This window comes from Ischnura elegans, chromosome 12 (assembly GCF_921293095.1).
Source record: "Ischnura elegans chromosome 12, ioIscEleg1.1, whole genome shotgun sequence".
NCBI classification, from domain to species: domain Eukaryota; kingdom Metazoa; phylum Arthropoda; class Insecta; order Odonata; family Coenagrionidae; genus Ischnura; species Ischnura elegans.
Genome location: NC_060257.1, coordinates 53,161,597 through 53,174,919, shown reverse-complemented (window position 1 = coordinate 53,174,919; position 13,323 = coordinate 53,161,597). Strand labels below are relative to the sequence as shown.

The window sequence follows — 13,323 nt, the reverse complement described above, 5'->3', positions numbered from 1 at the left end:
TTATACATCGTCTGAGGTTACCAATGCATGCATGAGGCGCAGAGCTCAGGGAAACATCTCTTAATAATCACCTATTAAAACTGGCTAAGGTCGGAAAGTTTTCTTCATTTGATAAGGTATTAATAATCCTTATTTAAGCCAAGCGCTACCAGCCAGCAGGGTACTCAGCTACCCGCAAGCAGCCATCGTCGTATCAGCGCTCAACTCGCCTCAAGGTCACCTCACAGGGCGGCAGCGGGAACGAGAAATAGAGATTTCCCGGCATTCATACTTACACGTCGCGTTTTCGCGTGCTTGAAAATTTTCACTTTTCATTTAATCGCAAAAAATAGGTATCGTCATTTAAAAATCTAAAAGCGTGAAATACGTACTCCAGGAGTAATAATCTTTCGATTTAGGCAAAAAAAAAATAATAGGAAACTACCCTAATGCTGACATCCTCAGCCATTATTTTAACCTTTAGGCTGTGGTAATATTTTTGAACGGCCTGCATGGTGAGTGTAGGGAAAACGTTTTTCAACGTTTGACCAGATTTTCTTACCACTGGCAGCCTTTCCTTAAGATTTTATTGCCATCCTTTCGGGATTGCTTGAACTCGGCAAAACCAAATGGCAGAGAGCACAAATGCGTCTTTCAAGGACTAGGCACCCTCACCACGGCAAGCCCTACCTGGTTTATCCCTTCTCTGAGAGAGAGCTCCCTATTCTCCGCAGAGAATTCACGATGAAAACAATTCCAATGAATCCTTTTATTTCCTTGGAATTTTATTTATCTTGCTGTTGTCCATTAGCCGGGGAAACTTATTATTTGAATGCATTGGTCTCTCTTTCTTATAACTATCGGTGGTGGGTCTTCCATCCCTGCATAATTAACAAGTAAGGACATATTGTATTCATGTGGTCTGTCGTCAGGAGGTAGGGTGGGCAGTCCTGGATTATGAGAGTCTACTACCTGCTAGACACATGCCTGGGGTCGATGGAAAAATATCTTCCCCGCTCATGTACCCCACACAGAGGCAGCAAAATTTTGATGCTCCCACAGCTAAATGGTTAATGATGTGGGCACAGACTGTGATACCTGGCTACCTTTTACCATAACGGCCTACAATACACAGGAGTACTGGGTACCCTCCACATGAAATCATTTTCGGACATCCTATGACTCCCCTTTCGAGTATTATAATGCTGAACTTGGAGAGTTTACCAATAAACTCGATGGTTTCAGGCTTAACTTTGTGAAAATCCATTGTAAACAATTGAAAAGGTATGGTACTTTGTCACACAATTCATTTAAGATGACCGGTTTCGTCGCAGAGGCGACATCTTGAGGTACAGATTAAAATAACGATTTCTGCACCTGAAGATGTCGCCTCTGTGACGAAACCAGTCATCTTAAATAAATTGTGTGACAAAGTACCACACCTTTTCAATTGAGTTTACCAACGCCTATCTCCGAGAGTTGAGGAGGAAATTTGTAGGGATGAGGGAAAATTGTCGACAAAAGGACATGTGAAACCAGCGAAAGAAGGTAGTGGCCACCAGGACGTGTCCCAGAGCACCCTCCAGCCTGGAAATCTTTGGCACCCCCCAGTAGTCCTCCTCATGCATAGCGCTGGCGCCGTCTGGCCATAGCCGTCCACTGCCCTAAAGGCCTGGTTACACGGTACATTAACACGTACAAGTTAATGTACGTTTGCGTGAATGATTTTGGTGGACCGGAACGGAACATGTACGAATGCATGAACCAAATTAGAACAGGTTCTATTTTCCATTCATGCATTCGCACAAGTTGGGTGGTTACACGGTGCATTTTGGCATTCATTCTCGCGTTCATACATTCAGACATTAACCCGTACGTGTTAATGTATCGTGTAACCAGGCCTTAAGAAGGGGTGAAGCATGGGTCTGGGTCAATATGCGTACTTGAGTGAGCCATGCACTAAGGGGTTGATGTGAAGAAATTCCATTATCCATGGTAGGGCCCTTATCTACTAATGGAAGTAATCCCCCCCCCCCTGCAATGCGCCCATTCAGCTTCCCTATTGATCCCTGTAAACAAGCTGCCATGTTGTTTATTTAAATGAATTAAAATTAACAATAGTAGTGAGGAAGCAATAATGGGAGGCAATAATGGTAGTGAGGGACGCAAAAGAAAAAGGGCAGTCGTGTATGGAGAGAAGGAAGAGATAGACGTGTTGTAAGAGATTGGGAGATAAATTAAAGTACTGGTGTATTGAGAGACCGGAGGAAGAAATACGGAAGAATTCAGGATCGGCAGAAAGAAGAAGAGGACGCAGACCAAAAGCAGGCGCCTACGAGAGAGAAAGAGACCGGAGGAAAAGGGATACGGCAGAACTCAAGATCCCCACTGGTGCAGTCCATGGCAGCGGTTCAGTGAGTGGCAGTACGGGTAGTACAAATGGGATTATAATAGTCATGGCGGCTTGTTGATGTTGTTTATGCTCACGAGTTTTAAATTGTAAAGTTTATTTATAAAGTGTTATAAAAATCATTTGTTAAGTAATAGAAGTGGAAATTAAAGAAAACGTTACATCCCTCTTAGAAACAAAAAAACCATCTGAAACCACATCAAGGGATTCCGCTCACATGTGAGTTCCCCCTGCAGAGAACGCCCACGAGGAAGATCCTGGTCGTAGTTGTCCCTTCTCGACTCACTGGAGTGAGTGATTTTTTTCCAATGAGCAAATGGGTGATACAAATCATCCCACCACACCCACTTCCCTCAGAGTCGCATCCGCCTTACCCCATACAGTTGAGGAATTGCAGAGCGAAGGGGAAGGAAGTGACCCAGAATCCGACGTCACCATTCTCTTAGAGAAAACCGAACAATAGCATATGGAGATTTTCGAGCTGCAGACCATTGAGGGGACCACCAGCACATCAGCGAGTGAGCACCAGCCGGCTGAACGTGTGGGAGACCCTCTCATCCCCTTAGGCCAGCGCCTATATCTTACACCTTCTTAAATGCATTTCATAGCATTCTATTTTTAAGAACTGCTTTATCCATACAGTTTAAATTTCATGAAAAAACCTTGAAAATGCCACACATGAGATAACGCTTGAACGTCATACTATGCCACTTGTCTATAGACTATAACATGAGAAACTAAATCTGTGGCAAAGTTTTTTCAGGTTTGTGATTTAATTTCCATTGATAAGCAATCAATATACTGACAACAATTTCTAAAAATGTATAATTCTTGAAAAATCTTTACAATGTTTGGAGATGCCCTTTTGTGGAAAAACAGTCGTATGAGCAAACCATTTTCCATTTGCTTCTAAAAATACCTACGAAACTAATAATGCGTCTGGATGTGGGACCAACAAGGTGAAATGAACTAATCCCCAGTAAAATCTGTGAATACGTCTTCATAGAATAATACAAGTATACAGAAATATTTGCGTGAGTGAGTGTTCATGCAAAATTAATTGGAGCTCGTGTATACGAAGCTTATCGTTGTGCAATGTGATATCTGACGTTTATCTGAAATTTTCATTTGAGCAGCGGCAGGTAAAGAACATCAAAGAACATGACGTCCTCCGTTGAAAGCCATTCCTTCGAAGACAACACGCAACACCATTGTCCTCGAGACTTCGGCAATGCACCCACTGATGCATCTAGATTTAAGAAAGAAACGCATTAACAATTATTTTTATGCGACTTATGTCGACGGAAAAAATTGTCGGCCAATAATTTGCTCTGGAATTTTGTATTTTAAACAAGATAACTTCTCAAAAATTATCTCCGATGTTTTTTCTTTCTTTAAATTTGGTACGTAGGTCACGACGACGAAACAAAGTAACATTGCGGCGCGTTAAGGAGGAACCATCATTTCAAACATGCCCGAAAACCTCCCCTTATTTTGACATATGTTGTTGCTCATTATTTTTTCTATCGAATAGTGAAAAAATATTACTATGTCACCGGCCATTTAAGAAAGATTTATGGATTTGAAAATGACGGATTTCCACCTTGAAATACATTGTCTTTATGGGAGAATGATGACCTTCCCCTTTAAAACATTTATCTCAAATTTGGCCCGAAATATATCGTTGAAAAATTAGCACAGCATAGAATAGACATCGATGCTTAATATATCTATTTTTTTAGAAGGGGTTACCGATATGTTAGCGCCAGTATTTAAGTTTAAAGAACATACTTCCGGTTTTCTGCAGAGCGAGCAGCCATTATGCGGCGGAGGTAGTGGCAACGTTGCAAATATACGGAGGTAAAAATATGAAGAGAGATATTGCACCTGTCGACCGCTGCATAATTCCAGTGAAATGGATTTTTCGGAGTCATTTTTATACGTATTCATTAAACGAATATTCAGTTCATCTCGAAACGTGCTATACACCGAAGTATGAGATTTATCAGTGCTGGTTATTTAAGTAATTCCTATATGCAACTACATTTTATTAAACATGCGAATAATCATGACCGGAATTCAATACATCCCTTGAAATTGTCGGCGTATCGCTTCAAAAGCGAAAATGATAGAATATAATGAGACTTGCGATAGTTTATCTGTTCTTCTGAATACTACTTCAAATTTTTTTACGTTTATTTCGAAAAATATGCATCGTTTTCAACTTGTAGAAAATACTTATTTAAATAGAAGTTCTAAGCGTAAAGTAGAAAATCTAGCGCATTATGTATTTAATCATGAGTTTAATTGATATTAAATGTCTAGAATAAGGTGTACAGTAAATGAATGTACCACGAGACAAGCATATTGTTATTGGGTACCGACTATGTAGTATTTGGAAACACAACTTCACGAACGTACTAATTAATCGAATATTCACCCATGTAATTCTTCGAAAGTATAAAATAAAATAGACAAGAGTACTTCCTTTTTCACTGACCAAACAATTTACTTTGATACGTTTTCCAGAGGTCCAATTAGCATAATTTGAAAAAACAACAGTAAATACATTTACCTATTCATGAAGTCATTGCAGGAGGACAAAAATTAGGATGCATTCCTGAACAATCGATGGCAGCTGACATAAGTGAGTCCGTAGAAGTTGCAATGCCAGCCTTCCAAATTTACTGAAACTTCGGCACTAGGAACAAGTATTATTTAATTATCCGGATACTAATGATTCGAATTACATTTGGGTTATAACTGACACATTAGTTTCTAATTTTCACTAATCAACTCCTTATTAATAGTATGGATGAGGCTATTGAATGGAAAATCTACAAAGAAATAAACATTAAAGAGCTTTGTGTCAGTCATTCGACAGGGACTTTAATATTCATAAATCAAGACATAAACATTGATTATTTTAACAATGATGGACACTTTATGTTGGGAAATATTGCAAAAATTTCTTAAGAAATTAAAAATGCACGTAAACGATTCGGTATCCTTCAACAGATGCACTCGTTGAAATCGCTTCGATGGAATTATGGATTCACTTTCGGCCACATTTCGTTTCCTCAAATAATCCAAGCTCTTACCTTTACCTTCAGACACAAATTTGCCTTTAAATCGGCACAATGACGCCATCACTTCAGCCCAAAGGTATATTTAATAACTTAAGGGTAAGTAAAAGGGATAATAAAACGAGTAATATTGTCACAATGCAACGTAACTCTACGAGGTAACGTAAACAAACAAAGGTGCTCAATCGCTGTGAAACAACGATATGTTATCAGCGTTGTCAAGTTGGTGGTCAGCAATTATAAATAAACCATTTTTCCAAATTAGGTTGAAATTAACAGAGCAAAAGGTCTCATTAGTTAAGTTCATTTTATTCATCACAAATGATGTAGTTATAAAGCTTTACTGTATTTCCAGAGAAAGTACTTAAATTCTTCCGATACCTAAGAGTCAATATAATAGCCATTCTTCATATCACTAGATTATTCCATTTTAAGTAAAATTCATGCATTGTACAGCTATTTTGATTGATTTAGCAGTACTTTTAATTTTTATGAATGACTAATTGAGCAATTTTAACTCGTTGTTATCGAGTTTATCTAACTAATGAAAGCAGTATTTCGAAGCGCAGGTTCCTCCTTAAGTCGGTTAAGTTTAAAAGTTTCAAACAGGTTGTGTTTTATGGTACCGAGTTGTGTGTGTGTTTTAAAATGGTAAAGAGTTGTATTTATCGGGGTCATTAGAAGTTTTATCCGTAAGGTAATCTCCGAAGCTTGTGAAATCATAACTATTTAATTTTATGCTACCAGAATAATTGGTAAAAAAAACGTAGTTGTATGTTGCTGTGTGTGCAATTATTTGTGTACATGAATACGCAGGAAATACTATTAGGAATATAAAAAGGTTTAATAGGTGAAAGTTGCTTTTCTGGGAATTCATATTCTGGTGACAATGTTTCTTGACAAGAAGAGGGTGTTTAATGTGAACGAGTGGTAACAATTGTCCTCAAAATGCATGCGAGTGATAATGTTTTCATTCCCCATGCCTTGTTCCTTTTTTGTCGTTAAACAACTCAGGGAATACTTGATGTGGAACGTCAGGACAAGGTTTTGAGTCGCCATGTGTTACATTCAAACCTTCTTCTAAGGGAATAGATACTGTGTTAGCATCCATCGTATTAAATTTAGTTAAAATGCTCTTCATGTATTCCTTCTGATCCAACTCGATTCCCTAATTTGTCATTGGTATTCTCATGCTCGGAATTGACTTGGTCTATCTAAGGTTTCTGCTCTCAAAATGTTTTCCCAATGATAAATTAATTCATTAACAATACTCTCACATTTACAGAACACTAATAAATCATCAGCATACACTGCCATGATATAAATCTCCGGGCCACTACCATTTTTATTGGTACATCACCCAGCAGATAAATTCTTAAAACCTTGACCTCTTAGTACACCTTTGCACTTCTTGTACTAAGATTTCAATGCCTGTTTTAAGCCATGGGTAGCTTTATGCAGTCGATACACCTTTTTCTCAGCCCCCTTAACGACAAAGCCTTCCGTTTGCTCCGCATAGATTGTTTCTTTGAGATCACCTTTAAGAAATGTCACTGTCATTTCCAAATGATGGATTATTAGGTCAAATTCTACCGATAAAGCAATCAACAGCCTCAGAGCAGATTAATTGTAATTAAATAAATTAGATAATTATATGTAATTACATCAGAACAGAGGAGAACGTTTCGTGGTAATTAATGCCATACCTTTGTGCGAATCCTTTGCTACCTACCTGGCCTAATAACTCAAGTTCCTCAGCAACATTCACTTTCTGCTTGGACGTCCATTTTCACTTAATTACCCTCTCATCTTTTGGTAAGTCCACAAGAGAAAACAACTCCTTTCTTCATGAATGAGTTACATTCCATGTGCATAGCCTTTTCCTACTGATCTTTGTTTTGGGACAATGCTTCTGCCACTGTCTGAGGGTGACTACAAAGAGACCAAGGTTGATTGGAACCTGAAGTATAAGTCATGTTAGCTGATGCCAGGAAGAGTAAGTGATGTGGAAATTTTCTAGCCACTCTATCTCTTGCTTCTGCTTCTCCCCCATGCTTCCACACACTCTCATTTTCTTCATTACTCTCATAAGTAGTGTCTACACTACTTGGAACTTTGCCATTACCTCACTACTTGGGTTCTTTACCTTTGTATGATCAGTACTGTCATTTTGTCCCTCTCAGACTCGGGTAAGAAACTAGTTATCCCTTCTCTCCCTTGGAGCCCTTGGAAGAATGACAGAGTTTCCATGAGTTTTTTTGGGCTGGTTTTAGCTCCCAAAACATGTTTTTGAAGAATACTACATCACAAGTTTTGATTATTCTTCCCACAATATCAGAGTCAGCCAATAAATATCAAGGACCAAGAAGGTGCCATTTTTTAAAATTTCCTCTTTATTCACCATCGATGAAACAGGAAAAATAACAATTTCTGTGGAATGAACTGTTCCTTCGTCATGTCTAAGCCCATAACCTGTTCTAATTATGGTTATCTATGGACTCAGAACTGTTATATACTTTTAGGAAAAAAGAGACTCAACACCTTTTTCTACTCAGAGAACAACAATGTTACAGCAAAAAAAAATGTTGTCACTATTTATTTTTTGCCTTGGCAATTAGGTTACAAGTACAATAAAATAGGGTGGACAAGTGTGCACCGTTGAAATGCCTAGTATTAAATTAAGAAAGAAGAACTTTGTACTTTCACATTAATATTTAATCACGACCATGGTTTCAACGTTAGACGTCATCATGGTTTCAACGTTAGACGTCATCATCACCTGATGATGACGTCTAACGTTGAAACCATGGTCGTGATTAAATATTAATGTGAAAGTACAAAGTTCTTCTTTCTTAATTTAATTATGAATCGCTTTCACATAGTTACGCCTCAAACAATTAATGCCTAGTATTTTTTGCAGGCCCACCATGGACAATCTGCAGGAGCTGGAGGATTTGCTGGGGTTGAAGCATGATGTGGCTCGAGGGCAGAAAAGTCTGACTGTCCCTCAAGAAACCTATCTTCTTGCCAATGGCAGAATAGATTCTTCTGGGACTACTAGATTGATGAATGCTGCTAAGATTGGTGACGGTAGATCTGTAGAACTCCTCCTTTATTGTGGTGCTGAGGTCAATTCTCTTGACAATGGAAGAAGATTGTCCATTGACTATGCTTTCGTGGGGAACCACCCAGAGGTAATGCACATACTTCTAAACCACAACTCCTTACTGCCGAGTCTTTTGGCTGATGAGAATCTGGTGAATAAGTTCAAGTCAGCGGTTCTACAACATGAAGGTCTGAGTAATTTCTTCAACCTGAGGGACAGCTTCCATAAGACTATTGTTGAACAAGATACAAAGTATGTGGAGGAGATGTTGAAGACGTTTCAAGATGAATGTGATCCCCCCAGGTATTTCATCAATTCGAATGGTGTGTCGGCCCTCTGTGCAGCTCTGGAAAGCCAAAAGTACAACACCTGGGCGATGCTGAGGGCTGCGGGATTCGAGTATGTTTCAGAAGGAGAGAGAACCAAAGCGAGAAGCATAGAACCTGAAAAACCTTTTGTTGATGCCATTGGAAATCATTTTGTGGATATTCAAGGGTGTCATGTACAAAAACTGTTTGTCAAGTCTCAGGTTTATGGGTAAGTTCTTAAATGAGTGTTTGGTAATACAATAGTTAGGATTCTAGGGGCTATTCTTTCTTTAAGATCTGATCAGTCATGAACCCAAAACCAAAGAAAAAATTAAAAATGATTTTTTGTAACATTCAGCTTCACTGTTCAGCTACTTTTCTATATATTCGCCATTCCAACATAGCCATCTTTTTCACCATGGTAATAATTTTCCAAAACCCCCATTGTAGAATCCCCTCTCTGTACTGGTCTTCAGTCTGCTGTTGTCTGTGCCATAACACTACCCTTTTAGGTAGGATTTCTTTTAGCAAGAAGATGAAAATCTGAGGGAGCCTAGCCCTCAATATTGGACCAACTATCTTCTTGAATCACCTGATCCACTTGCTGGACAAGAAATCAGTTGACACTCAAGTTCTTCATGAAGGTATGCATCATGGAAGTCCTATTTTAAAGTTCCGGAACCATTGCTTCACTTCACTGTCTCTCATGAAAGTGTCACCATACACATTACTCATTCTTTGATGCTTTTCGGTAGAATTTCACTCCTCATCATGAAGAAATACAGCACATTCTCATGTGGGGGGAGACACTGTTGTTGTAGGCAAGTATAAGTGCTCATAGCACACTCAGATCTAACTATTGCTACGTGATATGGTCAATGCACACACCAGCACAAAATATCTGCTATTAGCATAATTTGATTGTCACCATGGTTTATATTCCGTGACCAATTGGACCTTGATAAAAGAGTAACCCTCAAATTTTTTTCTATGAAAGAGGTTTTGGATCTCCTACCATTCTAAAACTACGAATTAAATCATATATTGTGCAATGTTTCCTTAAATGTTATTTCCGCACAAAGTGTTACATTTTCACTACAGTATACTCAATTGCATCATATTTTATCAAGTTCGTCCTTTTATCAAGGTCTTCGGGGCATAGTCTGAGAGGGGATGAAGGAAAGAGTGGGGGTTGGACATGGGAGGGTAGATATATAGACAGTTGTGGGAAAAGGGTCATTTATTGGGTCTATGGAGAGGTTGGTTGGCAAGGTTCAAGGGTAAGAGTACTGTGACAAAGCAGCCAATCATTTTGGATACACCAATGTCTAAATTAAATTGGAATATATTGAAAAGACTTGAAAAAAAGGTCAGAAAACATTATAAAATAAGGGTAATTATATCATTAATAAATTTTAATTAATAATGTAATAAATTAATAATTTGTGAATATATTCGGACATAGTAAAGGGTGTTCAATATCTCACACTTGTCAGTATATCTATGGTTTCTTATTGCATTGATAAATTTTCAAAATTAGTTTACGAGAGAGTGCAGGGTTCCCACTCAACCGTGAAAACCTTAAAACCGTGAATTAGCCGTGAATTTCGTCTACCGTGAAAAAACATGGAAAAAGCCGTGAATTTCGTCCTTAAACCTTAAAAATCTCTCAATCTTGATAATAATACCTTCCCAGAAATTTTCAACTTCGTTCGTAGCCAGCGCACGTCTATTCATTGTGGCGAGCATCGTCGCATGGGTCAGAAAAGCGTGGGAACGAATGTTGCCTGAAGAAAAAAAACATCTTTCCCCAGGGCAGGCCTTTTCTCTCCCCCCCTCCTGAAATATGACACCACTTCTCATCAGCTTGTTTACTTTCCTCGACTGGCTTGGTTTCCCCTCCCTCGGTCACTCCTAAGTCCCCCTTCCATCCAATTAGGCTTCCCACTGGCTGCAGCGACCGCTTTCGAAACTAAATCTAGATGGCATTTGTGTCGAAAAATTTGAACGTATATTCAACACCCTCAATCCTCTGATTGGAAGACCGCTAACCTTGACAACCTGCTATTCGCTGTGGACATTAGTGATGGGCAAAGTCGATCATTTTGGTGATTCAATCATTTTGACTCGAGTCACATAAATGATTCAATCATTATGATCGAAAAGACTCAAATGAATCAAGATCGAAAAGACTCAAAAGAGTCATGATTGAAAAGACTCAAAGGAATCATGATCGAAAAGACTCAAAAGGAATCAAGATCGACAAGACTCAATCAATGGATGTAATAAATCACTTTGAATAATCGAATAAATACTGCCTCATCTGCGAAGATCATTGGTAACGCTGATTGCTATCCATATTATCATTTCATATACTATTTTGATTGTGATTTACTAGATCAGTAAATTACATTGCAAAAATGAAGGAAGTAGAGTCATGAAAATATTTGGGAAGGCAAAACTGCCACAGTTTCTTAACACTAATAGAAGAATTTCTAACTATATATCTCAAAATATAACACTAAGTACACCACACCCATGAATCTGATCTGCAGGATAATTTTATTAACGGCACAGTAAAATGTTAACAGCTTTAACTTCTACTTCTTAACGTTCTCCTACAATTTAAGAGTCATCTTAATATTTTCCTTTTACGTGTATTGGTGTTATTAATACTTATAACTGTTGGAAAACATATAAGAAAAAGATTACACAAGTATTCAGTTCTTTATAACATAGTATTTAATTTTCTCACAACTATTTCTGCCCTGTCGAAAAGAGATCAAGCACCGATCGTTCCAAATTTTGAAATAAACCGGAAACCGGGATGATTGATATGATACCGGAATTCGGAGTGATTGATGATTGATGATCGACTTGTTTAACGAAATGAATCATGAGTCATTTGATTCACCTAGTGATTCAATCTTTTTGATCGAATCGTTCATGATCGACCCATCACTAGTGGACATAACGCTCCCTGAGTTTGAACCGGGCGACAGCGAGCTTTCGGCGCGACGTAACTAATTCTCGCGCGTTGCGGCCTGAAAACGAGAGAAGATTTCCGCTTATGGCAACAGAGCATTACACGATTTTCGCATGCGTCGACCTGGGACTTGCCAGTTTTACGTCGCAACCGGAAAGTTTGTGTGGAAATATTTGACGAGTAATAAAGTAAAGTGAAAGTGAAAATAACATGTTTCAGCAGGTATTTTTTATGTCTTTATATATTTCAAACCAAGTGAATTATAATTTACCTAATTGCACCTATCAACCTAACAAGGTATTTTTTCCTCCTAACTCCTGCAGAAAAGAGGGTTCGTCTTACAATCGAATGCAAAATTCTCGACGTCAATCGGGTTGCATAATTTTCGTCAGGAAAAATTATGAATACTAGAGTTTGTCACCTAATATATATAGCTATACAACGAAAAATCAACGTCAAAAATACCTGAACTGTAATTTAGCTTATTTAATTTTGTGTTTAAGTGAAAAACTATTGCCATTTTAGGCAGCAGGTAAAGCGTGCGTGCCAATCAATCGCCGGGTGCACTTCTGCCGTGTCCGCGAGATCGCCTGCTTTACCCTGGGTTCGGCTCCATTCAAGTTAGAGCTTGATCAACTTACAAAATGTTTGTGTGATTGATTACAATTTACCTAAATTTTAACCAGAGGCGGATCCAGGATTTCTTTCTGGGGAGTGGGGGAGCACAAGCAAAGCCGTATCCAGGATTTTGTTCCTGGGGGGGGGGGGCACAAGGATACCTCATGATACAAAACGAGCGCAATGATAATATGACCGTATTCAGAATAATGCATATTTTTTAAGTGTCTGGGGGGAATGTGCCCCCGTGCCCGCCGAGGATTGTAACGTTAAAGCCTCAATGCCGTCGCGATATAAACTGCTACAAAAGTCGTTCCATTTTTTCCAGAGCAAAAGTATGAAGGGAACATGAATTGCCTCTGATTAGAGAAATCGATTCAGTTTTGGTTTCAGAGTATTACGATAGCAGAGGAAAGAAGTCATTACACTGCCGCTTTCAAAAGAAAAGTTATACGGTGGAACCTCGATCTATCGTTCCCGCATTGATCGTTCGCCGTTTCTGGTCCCAAATAAAGTTCCTTATAGACAATGTAATTTTTTCCCGCATATATCGTTCCCCGAAGTATCGTTTCTCGCATTGATCGTTTGATAATTGCGGTTCCGACGCATAATTTTCCCGCATCCATCGTTTGACGAAAATGAGACGAAATAAATACAATGTGTCATTTATGGCTAATAACGACAAGCACATAGTTGTAATCTTCCCAAGGGATGGAACTACCATTGGGAGAAGCTCAGTGCCGTGGGAAAGTAACACAACACTACCTGAATTATATTTAAAATATATTCATTAGACAGGAACAATTCAAGTAATGGACTATTTTTGGCCT

At 38.7% G+C, this 13,323-nt stretch overlaps 1 protein-coding gene across 3 annotated transcripts in view; it reads left to right on the top strand.

The window, feature by feature from the left end:
• Window positions 1-13,323, top strand: part of LOC124169783 — a 48,923-nt gene that overhangs the window by 27,386 nt on the left and 8,214 nt on the right. The window contains exons 1-2 of one of the 3 annotated variants that reach the window (XM_046548529.1): window positions 6,075-6,172; window positions 8,396-9,118. In XM_046548529.1, the coding sequence (XP_046404485.1) occupies window positions 8,403-9,118 (716 nt within the window). In that variant the 5' untranslated portion in view covers window positions 6,075-6,172; window positions 8,396-8,402. Of the gene's footprint in view, window positions 1-6,074; window positions 6,173-8,395; window positions 9,534-13,323 lie in introns of those variants that run through there. The other 2 variants (XM_046548530.1, XM_046548531.1) reach the window with 2 other exon arrangements.